This window comes from Panthera tigris, chromosome B2 (genome assembly GCF_018350195.1).
Source record: "Panthera tigris isolate Pti1 chromosome B2, P.tigris_Pti1_mat1.1, whole genome shotgun sequence".
Taxonomy (NCBI): Eukaryota; Metazoa; Chordata; class Mammalia; order Carnivora; family Felidae; genus Panthera; species Panthera tigris.
The window spans coordinates 39,643,677-39,661,875 of record NC_056664.1 but is presented as its reverse complement, the minus strand read 5'-3'; the positions used below and the strand labels follow the sequence as shown (position 1 = coordinate 39,661,875).

General features: G+C 57.1%; 1 protein-coding gene and 1 long non-coding RNA gene across 9 annotated transcripts in view; one reads left to right on the top strand and one right to left on the bottom strand.

Annotated features, from left to right (window-relative positions):
* FOXP4 (forkhead box P4) overlaps window positions 1-18,199 on the bottom strand; it is a 51,135-nt gene that overhangs the window by 12,297 nt on the left and 20,639 nt on the right. For 6 of the 8 annotated variants that reach the window (XM_042986321.1, XM_042986325.1, XM_042986324.1 and 3 more), the window contains exons 3-6: window positions 8,194-8,283; window positions 2,231-2,353; window positions 1,531-1,617; window positions 77-224 (exon numbers count right to left, since the gene is read on the bottom strand). In XM_042986321.1, the coding sequence (XP_042842255.1) occupies window positions 77-224; window positions 1,531-1,617; window positions 2,231-2,353; window positions 8,194-8,283 (448 nt within the window). Of the gene's footprint in view, window positions 1-76; window positions 225-1,530; window positions 1,618-2,230; window positions 2,354-7,331; window positions 7,509-8,193; window positions 8,284-18,199 lie in introns of those variants that run through there. The other 2 variants (XM_042986323.1, XM_042986328.1) reach the window with 2 other exon arrangements.
* Window positions 10,975-13,628, top strand: LOC122238629. The gene is made up of 2 exons (XR_006217636.1): window positions 10,975-12,467; window positions 13,429-13,628. It is a non-coding gene; the product is annotated as an uncharacterized LOC122238629 (long non-coding RNA).

Genomic DNA, 18,199 nt, shown 5'->3' with positions numbered 1-18,199 from the left:
TTCCCACCTCACCCCAGGGGAGCGGGGGTGGGCCAGGTCAGGCGGGGGGGGGGGGGGGGGGTGGGGGCGCACTCACCTTGCGGGAGGGTCTGGAGGGGCCCTGAGGCTTGGCTGGGCTGCAGGCTGACCAGCCCCTGTCTCTGCAGGTTGAGCAAGTGCTGCTGCTGCAACTGTTGCATTTGCAGGAGCTGCTGCTGGAAGGCCAGCTGCTTGTTCCCCAGTGCCTGGTGGGGGGCCCGAGGGGGCGTGCAGAGAGGGGTGCCATCGGCCGAGGGCGAGCCGTCTGGCCCCCACCCTGCGGCGACCCCCTCCCAGGGCCTGTCAGCCCCCGGAGCTGTGGGAGCGGCGTCCGCGGCTGCTGCCTCTCTGCTCCCGGCCCAGCTTCCATAGGGCTGCATACCTCCTCGCAGTAAACACACGCACGCACGCACGCACGCACGCGCGCAAACACACACAGCGGACCCAGACACGCAGCACGACGCCCTCCCTGCTCCCGCCCCCCTCCTTCCGCTGCCTCAGCTCCCCGCACCGCAGCTGTGCTCGCCTGGAAAGGGGGGGGGGTGTGGGGCTCTCATCACAATGATCGATGAGCCTGTCAGACTCCGGGGGCCACTCCCGCCTGGCGGGCACCCTTCCCACATGCCCGGGTGCCCCCCTTCTGCGCTGAGGAGGGGGCCTACCCCCTCCAGCTCCTCTCCTCTCCTGCTTCTTAGATACAAGGAATCAAAGAGTCTGACGAGACTTTCAAAGATCGGCATCAGCTGGTCATTGGGACCCAGGCCCAGGGAAGAGCCACATCGCTACTGCTCAGTGGCACGCTTGCTCGCTGTATGGGAGCTCTGCTCTCTCCCTCTCTCTCTGCCCGCCCCCCCTCCACCCCCTCCCCCCAACTCAGTTCTTCACACAGGCACTGACAAGTCTGGCCGTCAGCAAGTCTTTTCTGAGTCCCAGGAGCCAAGCAAGTCCTGGGTGCTTGGGAGGCAGGGACGGCTCTGCCTGCCTGCCCTGGGGGTGGGGTGGGGGGCTGGCTATTCAATAAACCCAGCCTAGAGATAATGCAGAGAATGCAACAATTACAAGACTGTTGAGGGGGAGGCTGCTGGGCTTTGGGAAATGACTAGGCATCACCAGGGCAGCCTTCTGGGAAGAGGCAGCTCAGGACTTGGCTGTGGTTTGGCCAGCTGAAGGGGAGGCTCATGTCTAGGGCATGGAGGGAGAGCCAAGGGGCCTGGTATGGAAGCTCAGGAGACGCGTGGCCCAGATGAGGTGAGGGGATGCAGGCTAGGGAGTTCTCTGGAGGGGAAGGGCAGGATATGACAAGTGGCCGAGGCTGGGGCAGGGCTGGGGTGGGGGGGGTGCAAGTGGGTAGGAAAGGGGCCGACAACAAAGCAACCAGTCATGAGCAAGGACCGTCGGACGCTCATACACACATCTACACGCCCGTGTGCGAGGAACACAGCAGGGCTTAGCCTTCTGCTCTCGTTAATCCAACAACACAAGGGCACAGCCAGCCCTGTCCAAGCCCCTTACCTCTTTGGGTTGCTGCTTCCCAGCCTGCTGTTGGGTGAGGAGCTGTAAGTGGAGCTGCTCTTGCTGCTTCTTGTAATATTCCTGCAGCTGGGTGGAGGGTTGGGGTGGGAGCGGGGGGAGGGGAGAAAGGGGTGGCAGGGGTGGGAGTGGGTTACCACGGGTAGGGAACTGATGACCCTACAGCAACCCCAGCCTGCTGTTAACTGGGCTCCTGGAGGCAGAAGGAGGGAGTCTCACTGGGGCGGTGACACAGACACCCTGCAGGGAGATGTCTGCTCTCCTTAGTGGGCTCTGAGGGTCCCCAGCAGGGCCTGGATGGAGAGGCGGTGGAGAAGGGAGAGGGGGCTTCACCCACAGCTGTGAGCCCTCCCTGCCTCTTGGTGGGTCTCCTGAACAGGTCACAACAAGGTGCCAGGAGGTTCCAGTACTCTGCCCTTCCCTGGGGTTCTGGATATAGAGGTGGGGTCCGTACGAGGAGGAGTCTGGGGGTGCTGCTGTGGGACAGGCCTGACCTCTGACCTGTCCCCGGCGGCCGTGGAGGAATGCAGACCAGTCCAGCCTGAGCAGTCTCTCTGGTTCCTGCCACTGCTTTGGCCAGCAGTGATGTTGGCAGTAAACAGGGTGGGAGATGGGAAGCCAGCACCTACCCTGCCCCCCCCTCCTCTCTTAGACTTCCCAGCTGCCCCGGGGCCCGACTCACCTGCTGGAGCATGAGCGCTTGTTGCTGCTGGAGCAAGGCCTGCAGCTGTGGGGGTGACAGGATCTGCTGCATCTGTTGGGGGGTAAGCATCTGCGGCGACATCATGGCCACCGACACAGGCACCTGTGGGATTTGGCCCCATTAGCCTGCTCACCTCGATCCCACCCACAGTATGGCGGCATGGACTGGAGTGAGACTGCCTGGGTTCAAAATCTGGCTCTGCCACCTGCCAGCTGTGTGTCTTGCGACAAGTGACTTACCTCCCTGTTCTCTGTTTTCTGGTCGCTGAACAGGAAGGAGCGGTCAGTAGAACCCATAATGCTTCTCCCCCGGGGGACAGGCCACACCGGGCCCTTCCCAGTTCTTGCTCAGTCTAATCTGACAGCACTGTCTACAAGCTGGGCCTGGCCAGGAGGGCGGTCTGCAGCTATGGGAAGAACTCAGAAAGTGGCCCGCATGGCATGGGGACTCTGGCTCTGATCGTGGACATGTCACAGACTCTCACATACCTGTCTAGATGGCACACACAGGTGTAGTTAAGTCAAAGGGGGGGGGGGGCGGGTGGAAAGAACACCAGGCAGGGAGTTTGGAGGCACGCTGCTGCTGCTAGCCCTGGAATGAATTTGCTGTGTGACCTCTAGGCAAGTCACTTGGCATCTCTGGGGCGTCAGTTTCCTCAAATGTGAAACAGGGATTGAACTACAAGAGAGGACTCCCAGTAGGAACGTGCAGGAGTCTCAAAGTAGAGCAGCTTTCTATCCCCTGCCCTGGGTTAGGCCTCTGTGGGAGGCCTGCAGGACCTAGCTACCAGCAAGAGGTTCCTGGAAAAGCAATAACATCATTCTTTTCTCGGCCCCACCTCCCTGAAATCCCCAGGCTGGGGCAGTCATCGCCAGGGAGGCCCAAGTTGCAACGTTGTCTTCTCCCGTTGTTTTGGCAGGGCAGGTGCCCTGATGGGGCTCTATGCCAACCCCACCGCTCTGAGCCCGGCTTGTCTAATCTCCCCTCCCACGGCCAAGCCCTAGAAGCGCCCCCACAACCCCCCCTTTCCCACACACAGCAGGCACTGAGTGTTTGCACCCCTGAGCTGAAATACCTTCCCCAGCAGATCAGAGGCCCCTCTGCCAGCCCAGGGGTGGGGAGGGGTTCGGGCAGCCCAGTCAGGGAGGGGTATCCTGCAGGGACTTGTCCTGGGCAGGATGTGACAGGTTATGTCCTCAGGGGACTTGTGGCCCTGTCACCTCCCCCTCGCCTCATGGGTGGGGCAAGGGAGAGGAGTTGGTTCCCTTCTGGATCCCTGGCAGGGGCAGGACTCAGCCTCAAGCCACCAATTAGGGGCTTCCCTGACAGAGGAGCAGCAGGGGAAGTGTGGTGGATCCAGGGACATCGGGGAAGTCCCAATGCCCCCAATTCTTCTCCCCCACCCCCCACCAACAACTAGTGGCTGAGCCCCGGCCCTGGGCTTTTCTCCTTTATCCCAGTCATCTCTGTGCCAACAGCCTGGGGTGGGGCACACCCTAGCTCTTTAGCTGTGATGCTCTGTGTGAATGAAGGCTCCCAGGGGCCTCTAACGAGGAGCCTTAAATGGCAGGGTTGGGATTCACACCCAGGTCTGTGAACTCCATGGCTCCTGGTGTTTCTATGTCCCACACTGCCTTCTCCAGCCCAGAGCAGGTCTTGAGGAAGGTCTGGAAGAGTATGTGGAAACTGAACTTATCCAGGGAGCTGAGGGGTCAATGAGGCTGGAGATCCAAAGGCCAGCCTCCCTTTTTACAAGCATATTTGGAGGAGACTCTAGAAAGCCAGGGTGTAGGGGTCTTCTGGTCCTCACTCTCAGAGGGGCCGGGGCCGAGGGGGCAGACAATAGCACAGACCCACGCCCCTTGCAGGCTGTCCCCAACGCTGGGAGGTGGCTCAGCTGTCCTTTTTTTCCTCCTTCCATGGGGGTGCCCACCATGGTGGTACTGAGCTCAGTCCTGGATTCCTGGGGCAGGTGACCTAACTTCCTGTCCCTGACACTGACCATCCTTTGTACCCCATCTCATCTCCTACCAGACCTCCGATTGCTAATTACATGCCTTTAGGCACCCAGACCCTAAGTTCTACAAACTTTTGAAGCTGGCTCCTTTGTGCATATTGTCTCACAAATCTTTACAGAACCCCGAGGAAGGAGGGTCTAATCCTCATACTATTTTACAGATGAGGAAACTGAGGCCTAGCGGAGTCAAATCACCTGCCCTTTCCTCAAAGGCACAATGGGAGAAGGGGTAAGTGAAAGTGATTTGTAGGCCATCAAATTCCATACAAATGCAGGGAAAACTACTTTTAAAAACATTCTGGGTTTTCCTCTTCTCTTTTCTCTTCTCCCCCTTTCCCTCTCTCTTCACCATGACTGCCCCTTAGGCCCGCCTGGAGCCCCGGAGGGTACTGCATGGCGAGGGTCCCCAAGGACCAGAGTTTGGGGCCTGTCATTCCCAGGGAGGACTCAATTTAGAGCTGGACATGGCCCAGGCAGGGAGGCAGACCAGACACCAGGGGATCTTTCCAGCCACTAGGGTTGTGAGTCACCGTGAGTGGCATGCAAGAAAGGATGTGGCATTTCCTTCCTTGGGGCTTTCCTACTTGGACGCAGGGGAATGGAAGAGATGACCTTGGAAGGCCTCCCTGGCCTCTGCCATTCCTGCCAAGTGGCCGAATAGCTGGCCGGAGAGGCGGCTGCAGAGATGTGGACGGATCACCTTGTGTGTACTTGTCCAGTGGGGCCAAGGGGGTCAAGAAAGGTCAGCGAAGTGGCTGCCGCATGCTGAGCTTCTGAACTGCCTGACCCCATCCGCCTCCTCCCGTGCCCCTTAGGGTCCTGAGAACTGAGTTAGAGCTCCCCTGGTGTCCCCACTGACCCCTCACCAGGCTAGGATGTGTCAGGATAGGCACTGTCAGCCTGTCAGCTCAGCAAGGCCCGTGAGTCACTATCTGGAGAGTGGCCAGGACAGCTAAATGCTTACTAAAGCCCTGGCAGTGCGAGCCCTGGGCTAAATGCCGACAGCTGCCTCCAGCCCTTCCCTCAGGGACCCTGCCCAGGCCCCTGAGTCCTCCACCCACCATGACTACAGTGTGCTGGGCTGGGTGGCCTGACATAGAGGCAGCTTATCTGGGACCTGAGGGTTGGGAGGCTGTGCACCCCATGGATGCGATTTGGTGCCAGAATCAAGGACCCAAATTCAACCTCTTAAGTGGGGTCTAAGGTCCTTGGCTCGGTGGAGACACCAGGCCAGACAGGCCAGACGGGCCAGAGCTTGGTCTAGGTTAAACTCCCTTGCAAATGACCAGAAGGAAGTCCGCAGGCTAGCTCTGGGCTGGAGCTGCAGCAAGGAAGAAGTAAAGAAGTGGTGGGGCGCCAAGATGAACTTCCAGAAATTCTAGAGAAGATGATACAGAGGCTGGACAGAGCTAAGGGGCCTGGCCCTAGCCTACCATCATCCCCTCAACCCCCCAAAACTCCCAGCTACCTTTGCTGCCTTCTATAATTGACCCCTCCCTGCCTGGGGGCCCAGACTGGGGCACAAACTAGGCCATCTCCAGGCTAGGGGTGGAGACTCCAATGGTGCTAGAAACTTCTGAAGCTGGCTGCAGGAGAGGGGTCCTGAACATGGTGGGGAGGTGAGTGGGCAGCCAATCCTGTCTTGAGATGGGGAACAGAGCAGTGTCATGTGGGGGCCACTGTTAAAGGGCCGCCACCTATCTCCTTCTTTTAACCATTTCACTCACAGAAAAGCTATTTCTAGGCCCTGCGACCCAATCAGACCCATTTCCTTAGAGATGATGAACCTAAGGGTAGAGAGAAGAGGCAAGGAAGGTATCCAGGGTTGGGGGAGAAGGAGGATCAAAGTCAGAGCTCCAGGCTCCTGGAGAAGTACAGACGTGGCCCCATGAACCCCATCTCCCTGAGCCCAGAGAATCATCCCTGGGGACTACTGGTGTTCACTACTGTGCAAAGCACACACAATGTCACAGTGTTGGCATTTAAGTTTAAATTCTGGAGCTAAGTTGTTTGGGGTCAAATCCTGGCTCTGTCCCTTATTAGCTGTGTGACTTTGGACACGTTACTTAACCTATCTGGGCCAAAGTTTCCTCATCTGCAAGACGACTAATAATAATAGCATCTGTAGACCCCACAGGGTTGTGAGGATAGAGGGAGACAGAGGACACTCGTAAAGCACGTAGCGTCTGCCCCATGGTAAGCACTCTGTAAATGTTAGTTTCGTCAGCACTGAGTAAGTATTTGATGAATGGATGACTCAGTCAGTGATTAGGAGGAGGAGGCAAAGAGAGAGGAGGCCTGAGAAAAGGATCATTTGATCTGTCCCTCTGACCAAAATGTCTGCCATCCAGGGTCGCCCTTATTTGGCGGAAGGGGCCCTTCTCAGGAAGATTCCATGGTCTCCCTTCCCCTCTTAATGATTTCAGATCTCCTATGCCTCACGGCCAACGGTAAAGTCCTTTTTGATGCCTGACCTCGGTCTCTCCAACTACCATCTAGCTCCTTCCTTCTTGCCTTTGGGTCAGCAGGTCTCCTCTAGCTGGGGGAGCATTCCTGCTCCCCAGCCCACCCCTCCCTGTTCTTAGAAGGAGGTGGGAGGCTGGGCCCAGGGTGAGGATGACCCAGAGCAGTAGCCTGAAGACCACTTCAGACCCAGGGAATATGTGGGGGGTGGAGGGATCCCTAATTCAAAGAGACCCAGTCCGGATACCACACGAGCATGAGAACCTTCTACATCATTGCAGTGTGAGAACTTTCTCCTCTGCCCATTACTGACCTTCCAGATTTTGTTCTCACCTCCCCACCCAGACCACTACCCATCTTGACCCAACTCCTCCCCCTTGAGGGCTGTCTCATTAGGTTCAAGACTTTAAAAGAGGGCCCCTGCTCAGGCCCCACATCTGTCAGTCACCTTGAACTTCTTCAAAGCATTTTCCGGAACATAAGCTTGTTTGACATAAAGCTCAGATACTCCTCAGAGCACCAGAATCTTCCCCCCGCCCCCCACCCCCACAAAGTCTAGTCCTGGGTCCTCCAAGCACAGTGCACCCCACCCCTGCTTACCTCCTCACTTTCCTCCTTCCTTCAGCACCCCCTCCCCAAACTCCAGAGCGATCTGTGCTCACCCTTCCTCCCCTGGATAAACTTCCTTTCAAAGCCCTGCTTAATCCTCTCCCCAATTCCAAGCCTCCCCTGCTGCTGTGGGGAGGGGTAGGGGAGCCTGGAAACAAGGCTGCAGGGCCCGGGGGAGGGGAGCTGGCTGCCCGAATCATGACCCACCCGACTCAGACCGCAATTCTCCCAAGTTCTTTGTGACACAAAAGGTAAACAGAAGGCCCAGCTTCCCTCCCCACCCCCCCCCACCCCCCACCTCCCACAGATCTCCCCTCCCCCAGCCAGCCAGATGGGCCGGCAAGCTGGGGGAAGGGAGAGGGGGGGAAAAAAGGGCAGATTGTGCAAAGGAAAACAAAAGAGACAGAGAGACACCAAGAGACAGGAAACTGGGGGAGACAGAGTTGGTGGGTGAGAGATGGGGAGCAGCCTCTAAGAGAGAGCTGGGGAGAAAGGGACAGGCTGAGTGATTCACAAGGATGGGGAAGCAGAAAGCTGAGAAGGGATGGGGACCCTGAGGGCAGAGCCAGGGAAGGGAAGCCAGGGGAGAGAGAGCTGCAGCGCGTGGCCACAAACTCCGAGCCACAGACACAAAGAGGCTGAGCTGAGGAAGGCCTGGCTGATCAGGTGAAGCCAGAGAAAGAGAAGTTCTTCCATCCCACGCCTGCACCGGCTGCATTTGCTTCTGGAAAGCTGCGCATTTTGTGGCACTGGGGACTGGCAAGAGCAATCCTCCTGCTGGCCCTACCCCTCCCTCCGGGCCCAGTAACCCCCTCCCAACCTGCCCGGCCCCAGCCCACACCCTTCTCCTCACCTGCACCGCAGACTGCTTGCTGTCATTGCTGCCTGGGGAGCTCAGGCCCGAGGCCTGCTGCAGCAGGAACTGCCTGGCCACCTGGAGAGCCTGCAAGATAGGGGCCTGTCAGGGCAAGGTTTCCCTGCTCTAACAAAGGCCTGAAGGGCCCAGAGGGGGGTGGTCAGGGGTCAGTGCAGGACCTGGGTTTCAGGGAGAGTGGGGGGGGGGGGCAGCAAAGGGGATGAGGGCAGGCTAAGGTGGAAGGTCCTGGGGGTGAGTGAACAGGTCCCAGGGCCCACTTAGGCTTGGAGGTAAGGCCCAAAGTAGGAGTCCCTGAGAGAAGCCGCCAGGGCATGGGGATCAGAGCCTTTAGGTCCTGACTCTAGGACCTGAGAGGTTTGACTGGGACTCAGTGGGGGCAGCAAATGGAAGGGACAGCAGCCACGAAAGGACTCCAGGGGAAAGTGCAGCATTTGGACCCCAGGTACTAACAATAGGTACTACTTGCTGAACATCTATTACGAGTCAGGCCCTTCACACACAAGATCTCGTTGAATCCTTCCTGTGAGGCTGGGAGCCAGGGATTGATTATGTGTTCCATTCTACAGCTGAGGAAATGGAGTCTCCAGGAGGTAAAGGGACATGCCCAGGATCACACAGCCAGGTGTCAGAGACAGGATCTGAGCCCAGGAAGCCTTGGCTGGGTGGCGGGTCTGGAGGCTATGGGAGGGGCATTTACTCGGAGTCACTGCACAGAGTTGAGGGCCACGAGGGCGGAATCTCAGGGTCCGCGCACTGTGTGGCTTTCTGAGTCGGGGGATCTGGGTGCAGGCCCTCGTGGTATGGGGGAATTCGGTCAAATCCTCAAGGGTGTGTCTGAACTACCAGCGAGTAGCTCCGACTGCACTGTGGCAGTCCGGGCTCAGAGGCCCTGGTGGCTTGGACAGGACTGTGGGCTGGCAGGGTGTGGAGGCTGCAGGCGGAGCAGGTCCGGCCCATCCATGAGCCTGGAAGGTGAGCAGCGAGAGGTCTGGTGGGAGAGTGGGGGGTCAGGGAGGCAGCCGTAGGAAGTTCTCCATCCATAAGGACGGCCAGGCCCTCCATTGCCAGACTCTGAGTCACTATGTGTGTGTGGGGGGGGGGGGGGGGGCGGGGGGGGGGGGGGGGGGGGGAGAGGGGGTAGAGGCAGGGGATGTGGGGACCTGTCCTGAATCCACATTCCAGGAGCACAACACCTGTCTCCCCCCACATTCCACAAAGATCTCCTTCGACACCCCAGGCAGTTGGGTCCCGGCCTTTGATAGGGGGCTCTGGCACCAGACAGACCTGGGTTTGAACCCCAGTTGTGCTGCTTCCCAGCAGTATGACCTCGGGCAAATTACTCTCTCCCTGGGCTTCAGTCTCTTCTGCGAAACCAGGACACTACCCATTTCTGAAACACCAGGGGGATGAAAGGACCCCTGCCTGGCATCAGGGTGGCATCACGAAGCGTCTGCCCCTTCCCTTCTTGGGAATCTCGGTTCTCTTCCTGGGCTCTCTCCCTTGGCTCCTTCGGCCAGTCCCCAGCACGGCCTCCTGCCCAGCGCACTTATGTAACGAAGCATGCTCACCGCAGCTCCCTCACGTCTATCCACCCACACACTTGTTTGTCCCCGTGTGGACTTCTGCTCTCTGACCTCACCACCACCAAGGCAAACCTTACGCAGTGCAATATGGACACGCTCATACACACTCCCCACCCAGCGAATGCTCACGGGGGGCCCACTGCACATATATACGTGTCCTTCGCGGCCCCTTCTTAACTGCCATTGAACAGCTGAGCCACCCCCAGGCTTAAGCCTAGCTCCCCTTGGCACGGTTTCCAAATACTCACTTGTGTACCTCGGGGCACATGCCCCCCAGCAAACCTGGAGTTCAGATGCCTTCCCCAGTCCCCCAGGTCCTAGACCTTCCCCAGCACCCCCTCCATTCCCCTAGGGAGGTGGCCTGGGCTTTCTTCTCCCAGATTGACTTCAGAAAGTAGAAATCTGACCTGAGTCAAAAGGCTCTGAGGGGCTTTGAAAAGAGGGAGATGGGGTGAGGGAAGGAAGGGAGGTGGCCACGTGGTCATCAGGAAAGAGCCCCTGCCTCTATCTGCCTTAGTGACCTCCTCCAGGTCTATGGGAGTCAGACGGATGCTCTTTGTCCTCCAAAAGTGGAGGTGGGGTAGAGAGGTAGGAGGTCACAGGTCAGGGGGCAAGCTGGGGGAAGAGGAAGGCTTGGAGAAGCTGGCCAGCCCAGGCAACCCAGAGTGGGGAGAGGGGAGCTGCAGGGGAGGGGCTTCCAGGGGAAGTTGGGGGGAGTTGGATTCACTCCCCACAGACTCTCTTGCTTTGTGGTCCCCTGGAGCACGAAATTACAAGATTTGTAGGAAAAAACGACAGGCCTGATAGTCTCAATCGGTGACAGGCCCTTCACTCGCCTTCGTGCCCTCCTCCCACTCGGGGCCTCCCCTGCAGGCCAGGTGACAGGGAGCCCAGCTACAGCCCCACTCACTTCTTCCTTCACATTACTGAGCGCCTGCTGTGTGCCAGGTGCTGAGACACACAGAAGCCAACGCTGGCCTGCCCCAGGACCCGTGGCTGCGGGGCTGTGACGACGGCCGCCCCTCAGAGCCTGAGTAGAGGCGAGCACAGGGCACCACAGCCCGGAGAAGGCAGAGGCACTGGCTGCACTGCCTGGATTCCCGAAGGGCGGGCTCCTCAGGAGGACAGGAGGCTGGCATAGCGACCCCCGCCGTACAGAGGAGTGAAATGGCCCAGCAAGTCCCGGGAGCTTGAAACCATTCCTGGGCTGGCAGCAGGAAAGGCTGGAGGAGCCCACAGGGGCCCTCAGGTCATTAGGGTCAGAGTGCCTGCAGGCACTCCATTCATTCATTCATTCATTCATTCATTTGTTCATTCAGTCTCTCACATTCGTGGCCACCCACCTTGCACAGGCCCTGTGCTCAGAGGAGACAGGGAGGTGATGGTACACAGGGTTGTCTCGTGCAATTTGCTTACAGAGCTCAGCCCTGACCCAACTGAGAGTGGCATGGGTACCATCTAAAAGTCACGCTGTGCGTACCCAGGGTTAAGGGTGATGGGCAGACCCTGGACTTGGGGCCCAAGCTCCCCTCCCCAGATGGCCTGGACAAGGAAGGCCCTGACTGCTGCGTCCTCCAGTGTTGCTCCATTCCCCACTCCCTGCCACCGTCCACACATCCAGAGCCCCAGCTGGGGACAGCACTCTGGAAACTAGGGGTTCCCTCTGGCCCAGGATTCCCTCCTCCAGGGCGGTCACCCAAGGGATCAGGTAGAGCTGAGACTTTCTAAAGCCCCACCTGACTCCTAGCCACCACTCTGACATGCCAGGCATCCTCAATACTGGCTGCTGGCCCTGAGGCCTGATGACATCACCACTGCCTGCTGCTGAGAGCCGTGGGCAATGATGGCCCCCAACCCTGGACAGATCCAGCCCCACCTTCTCTGCTGATGCCGACCAGGTCATAGCCCCCCTGAAGACACCGATGTTATGAAATGTACCTGTGAGCCCCCTCCCCAGCAGCAGGCACACCTGCGAAATTCACTTTGGTCTAGGCTGAACAGGGTTGGCAGGGCAGGTGGACAAAGAGCTAGCATCGGTATAGGGCCTTCTAGATCTTGCTGAAGCACGGGTCACTGTCTCCATCTTACAGACAAGGAAACTGAGACCCAAGGTCCCGCGGCCAGGAAATGGAGTCCACACACCTCTGATGCCCCAGCTCCCTTCACCCACTGGAGGGCCTTCACGATGCTGTGCATGGTCTCTCAGGGCCTGTGAATCTCTCCCCTAAGCCTGTGTGCTTTCCGCTGTCTACGTGTGAAAGGGAGGTAAAACTGGTTCAGGCCAGTAGACACGACCAAGGCAGGACTCTTCAGAAAGCCAGGCTCAATGTCCCTTCCCTGAGGGCCAGAGATATCCGAAGACAGCCTTGGGTGGCAAAAGGCATTCAGAATCCCACACCAAGGAGGAGCCATCATGGCAAACCTAGGAGGGAGGGAAGGAGAGGGAGAGGGGGCTCAGGGGCAGAATAGAAAACTTGGAGTCATCTGGCCTCTTAAATCCCCTCTCTCCACCCCTTGGACCTAAAACCTAATCTTCAGCTCTGGGGGACTTGGGCGGATAAGGTCTAGTTTTCCTCAAAAGGAGGCAGCGGTGGGCCATTCAGTTCATGGACGCTGGTGGACATCTGGATGCACATCCCGGCTCCACCATACACTGGGTGACCTTGGGTAAGTCACCTCACCTCGCTGAGCTTCAGCTTCTGTCTCTGCAAAGTAGGAAGAACCCTGTCCTTAACCCCCAGGGTTGTTGTGAAGCGTACACGAGGCACATGGTAGTACTTACCACAGTGCCTGGCGCCCAGCGGGCCCTGAGCGGACATCAACTTTTGTCGTTACTATTAATCTGCCACCTTCCCAGGCAGCTCCCGGTCACTTGTCCAGTGCCACCCAGCAGGACTTGCTAACCAAACCCTCCTCCGGGCTACACCGCCCCCCTTTCCCCCTCAAGCCTAAGAACGGTCTTGCTAATGAAGGCGAACTCTCCTCCCCCACCGCCCATTCAGAAGTCATTAGCAGGATCTCCACAATTAGGAACAAATGGCTTATAACGGACAGGCATCCAGGGAGGGCGGCTGGGATGGAGGGGAACGAAGCCAGAGCTCTGAGGGCCACGGGGGCCCGCTCTGAAAAGAAAAACAAGTCTCGGAGCAGTAGGGTCTCCGCTCCGCAGGATGAGACCACACCCTCATTTCTGTCTCTGGAAATTCAGCGGGGAGGGACAGGCATCCTCTCCATGGGAGCCAGGTGCAGGGCTGTTCACTGGCCCCTTCCCCAGGCTGAGGATTAGGAGGGCGGGGATGGGGTGCTCAGAGACAAGCCTGAAGGGCTGAACTTTGAGAATGGAGCGGCAGAATCAGCCAGACCTGGCAGGCTGGAAGCGTTAGAGCCATCTGGTCTCGTGTTTTCTAAACTGCTGGTCATGAGCTAATGGTGGGTCATAATATCAATGTAGGGGGTCCAAAAAATAGGGACACACACACCAGTATGTAAGAAAGCATCAGAGTTATTAGGGTAAGCATAAGTATTGTTTCATGGAATGGTGTGTGCTAGGGCTCCACGTAAAATGTATCTCTTACGGTAGCTCTTAAGCTAAATGGTTTGTGAAGCATAGCTGTGGTTTGCTTCATAGAGGTGGCGATGGAGATACAGAGAGGGGCAGCGACATGCCCGAAGCCACACCGGAGCGGAAGCAGAGCCTGAATGGGCTCTGTGCAGGGAAGAGGAACCAGGAGCGGCCAGGCAAGATGGAGGACCTTCTAGCAAATTCTGGTTCCATTTGGATCGTGGTGAGGGGCGGGCAAAATAAAATCCAAACTTCTTTTGTCTGCATATAGCTAATTTGGGCAAAACTGAGAGAGAAATTATCTTGATATGGTTACTTTCAACTGGGGCTGGCTAGATTTAGGGGAAGGGGCATGAGGAGGTGATGGGGGGCGGGGGGGGGGTGGGGTGGGTTAGCCTATCCCAAACCCAAAGAGAGCCCCAGGAAAGCCCATCACCTGTCCCCCGCCGCATGGCCACAGTAGGACTCTCTATTCACTTATTGATAATTCAGCGAGTATTTGTGAAGCCCCATGGGGCGCTCGCACTGTCCTAGACACTGGGGACACGGGGCATTTGCTTTAACGGGGATTACATTCTAATGGGACGAAGCATATACTAAAGCAAAGCCAAGCGGGTGAAGACATGGTGGTTAGCATCACACAGAGAGGCTGGCTGGCTGGCTACTTACGTCGTGCGGCCAGGGAAGGCCGCTGTGAGGGTGGGGAGGGAACCCTTTCAGGAGAGTCTTCGTGGTGAACAAAAGAGCCCTGACGTGGGACTCAGCTGGGAGCATTATAAACTATGAAGGCCAGTTCAGCCGTGCTGAGTGACCTAAGAGGAAGTCCCAGAGGTGAGCAGGAGCCAGATCATGGAGGGACCGTGGTTTTCTTTCTCTCTTTGAAAACATTTTTTTAACATTTATTTATTTATTTTTGAGAGCGAGAGAGAGCACGAGCACAAGCAGTGGAGGGGCAGAGAGAGAGAGAGAGAGACAGAGAGAGAGAGAGAGACAGAGAGAGGAAGACACAGGATCCAAAGCAGGCTGCAGGTTCCGAGCTGTCAGCACAGAGCCTGATGCGGGGCTCGAACCCACGAACCGTGAGATCATGACCTGAGCTGAAGTTGGACGCTGAGCCACCCAGGTGCCCCATCTTTCTTTCTTTTTTTTTAATTAAAAAAAAAAAAAAAAAAAAAAAAATATATATATATATATATATATATATATATATATATATATATATTTTAGAGAGAGTGTGTGTGAGTGGGGAAGAGGGGCAGAGAGAGAGAGGGAGAGAGAGAGAGAGAGAGAGAGAGAGAATCCCAAGCAGGTTCCACGATCAGTGCGGAGCCCTACATGGGGGCTCGATCCCATAACCCTGGGATCATGACCTGAGCCGAAATCAAGGGTCAGATACTCACTGCATCTGGGCAATACTTCATGCTTGAGGAAAAAATGCCAGAGGATTTTAAGGAGGGAGTGATATAATCTCTGAGGGTAGATACATAACCCACTCCTAGTAAACAGTAGGTGCTTAATAAGAACTTGTTGATTTGAATTAAATAGGAAGCATTTTTTGGTCTACTGCTTGAAATTCAAGTCCTCTGAGGCCAGAGAGTGGAGGAAAGGGGCCCAGGGAGAAGGGTCAGAGGTCAGTGGTCCCAACCACTAAAGGTACTGACCTAGAGAGATCCAGGCTCTCTACCAGCCCTGCTTTGTCCTCCAGCAGAGACATAAAAATTAAATGACACAGAGAAGGGGGGCAAGGAGGATGGGGAAGAGGAGACCATAAAACCCCCGAAGTGATTCTACACCTTTTTCCCTTGGAAAAAAAAAAAAAAAAAAAAAAAGCTTTTTGGAAAGGCTGTAAATTTTTTTTACACCAACCTCGTAAAAATGACATCGGCGCATTCTCAAATTAGAACCATTAAAATGAAAACCAGCAACGCACTGATACAAGCAGGCCCAGCCCACGTGGGTGGGAGACTCGGAGCCTGGGTGCACAGCCGGGTTTCAGGCCCCTTTTCTCACCAACGCCAGGAATGGCCGGCCTCCCACCTCCGGGAGATGAGAATTAACAAGTGACCCCAACTGCTCTGAAGCGGCTAAGGGGCTCCTCTGTGGCTCCCTCATTCCCTCCTGGCTCTGCGGGGGTGGCTTGATCGCTTGGGACGCCTCCCAGACCCACAGCAGCTGTGGGGTCTCTGGAAGTGGGTGTCTCTCCAGGTCTGGGATCAGAGCCACTGTGCGCCCAGCTGCTACCCTCACACCAGTGCTTCTATAGGGAGCTCAAGTGTGGGGCACAGAGCGGGACATGTAGGGGCATGCGAGTCCCTTCCCAAGGACTCTCACCGGGCTTCTCAGAATAAAGGGGCTCCCCTGGTGCAAAACTAGCTGGCCCACCAAGGGGTGGCCCTGGGATGTGACCCTCTCACTTTAATCTTTCACACTCAGAAGAGGAAACATTCAGCCACCACTCCCCCAAATTCTCCCTTCTGTCTCCAAATTCCCAATGAGTAAGGACAAGAACCCTGGGGTTGGCATGGGAAAGAGGAAGTCTCAGAATTCCATACCAGAACGGATGGCTAGCGGTAGAGTGGGCTGGTTCCCTCCCAGTCCCAGCAAAGCAAGGACCTGGGCCCCTTTTCCTGGGCCCCTTTTCCTGGGCCCAGGGCCTCTCCTCTGCCTTTTCCACCCTTCTTGCCCTAGCACCCTCCTGGGGACTTGGAGGCAGACACATAAAACAGGGTGGCCTTTGGCTTAGTAACCCAGGAAGGATATAAGAAGGGGGTTAAGGCCTTCTCCCTGCACAACCCCAAAGAATGCCTTCCCGCTGGGCCCTACTCACCGGCCCTCTGTTCCAGCAACGGTGGGAAAGTAGTTTCCACATGCTATGCTACAGCTGTTGGAGAGTCAAGGGCTTCACTGACAAGTTCCTAAGTCTCCTCTCTGGGGCGCTGGGGCCCCAACTCTCCCTTCAGGCCCCCCGCCCCCGCGCCTCCTGGGGAGGAGCTCATTCTACCAAAAGAAGAGTCCAAAAGGTGTGGGACCAGAGAGGAAGAGTAAATCTGGGGCATGAGTCCCAGGGAGAAATGGGCCCCAGACCCGAAGGCTGAAGACCACTGAGGACTGTGTGTGAGGTGGGGGGTGTCTGTGCTAATTCACCCTAGAAGGCTCCCCTTTCCACCCCATCCCCCTAAGTAGCCTGGGCAGAGGACAGCCAGATGGGGGAAGGAAACAAAAATGTCTTCCATTCTTCTTTTCCTCCTCGCCCTGACGTCCCCCCACCCCGACCATCTCTTAGGAGGGGGTGAGTTAAAAGCCCATTAATGTGCAGAGCCCCCCAACGTCTTTGAATCTCCTCACAGGATGTGAACAGGGTGGGATTTGGCCTCGGTTGCCACAGCAACTGCGGTGGGAGTTCCCAGACGCTAGGCAACCCTCCTGTGACCCTCGCTGACCTGTCACCCCCGAAACCCGAGGACAATGGAAGTGCAGGCTCCGGAGGCCCAGGACGCCTTTCAGCGCAGCCGCCAGCAGCCCTGCCAGCCCCCACCCTGCCTGGCCCAGCCCTCCCGGCCCCAGGTCCAGCTCTCCTGGGCCAGAGCGGCCTGGCCCGTCCCCAAGGCCTCTGTAGGCCCTCCACCTCCCACACTCGTCCCGGCCCTCACTGCCCCCCATCACAGAGCTCAAAGGGTATCCGTGCAGTCCCTGGGGAAAGCCCCCACACACTGGGAACATTTCATACAGGTGAAGCCAGAATAGGAGGAAATGCAAGGGCAACCTTCAAAGAAAAAAGCCATCAGAGGGAAATAAGGGAGGAAGGAGCCATGAGGAAGGAGACTCTGCCTTGGTGAAGGAAGGGGACGGGAACGGGAGGTGGCTGGCAGGTCTGTTGGGTCCAGAGTATTCTTTAATAGCTGCTGGGGATCATCACCTCCAGCTGGCTGGCCAGCAGGGTGCTGGTATAAATAAGGTTCGATGCTTGTTTGCTGAATGAATGCACACTCCAAGGCCTTCTTCTCGGGGAACGTTCTCCATAAGGGGGTGAGATTGGAGACCCCACGAAAGCCCCAAGGACAGAGTGGAGGTGGTGTGGCTCTATCACTCATCCATAAGCGGGTTGACAGGAGGGAGCCGGAAGCTGGGGCCTTGACGGCTGAAACGGGGCAGCCGGCCACGGACCCTCTCTCTAGTCAGATGGGGCCTGGCAGCCACGCCATGTCACCCCCTTACTCCCACCCCCCAGCCTCTGTTTAAACAAGCTCCCGGCCTGCTGTTGCATGGAAACGAGTGCCTGATCTTGTTCCAAAGTGATGCGGCCACCGTCTCTAGTACTGTTTGTTTCAGCCTGAAGTCCTGTCACTGGCCTGACTTCTGACTTGCCCTGTTTATCTCTCTCTCCTCTGTCAACTCATTACTCCCAAAGGCTAAGACTGCATTTCCAGGGCTTGTTTACCTAGAGTGGAGGGACAGAGACCAACAGGCAGATGGAAACAGGGAGAGGGGCTTGGCGGCCCAAGGAGGCGGGATGGGACTAATGCACAGACTGTACACCCACCCCTAACCTCCCTCTACAGTGGCTCCTTAGGGCCGGCAGTGTTGCTTTTGTTTGTTTATTTTAAGAGCTTTTAGGGTTGGGAATAGAGTCCTCTCATACACTCACCAGCAGACGTTTAATTTAGCACCTACTATGCTCCAGGCCTTACTCCCTCCACTTCCTACAAGGGACTGTGTGAGGTGGCAGCAGCCAAAAGGAGGCTGTGTTGAGCCCTGAACTAGGAATTGGGAGACCTGAGGTCTAGCTGCAGCTGTTCCTGTGTCACCTGGACCAGCCAGTGCCCCCCTCACCTGTGAA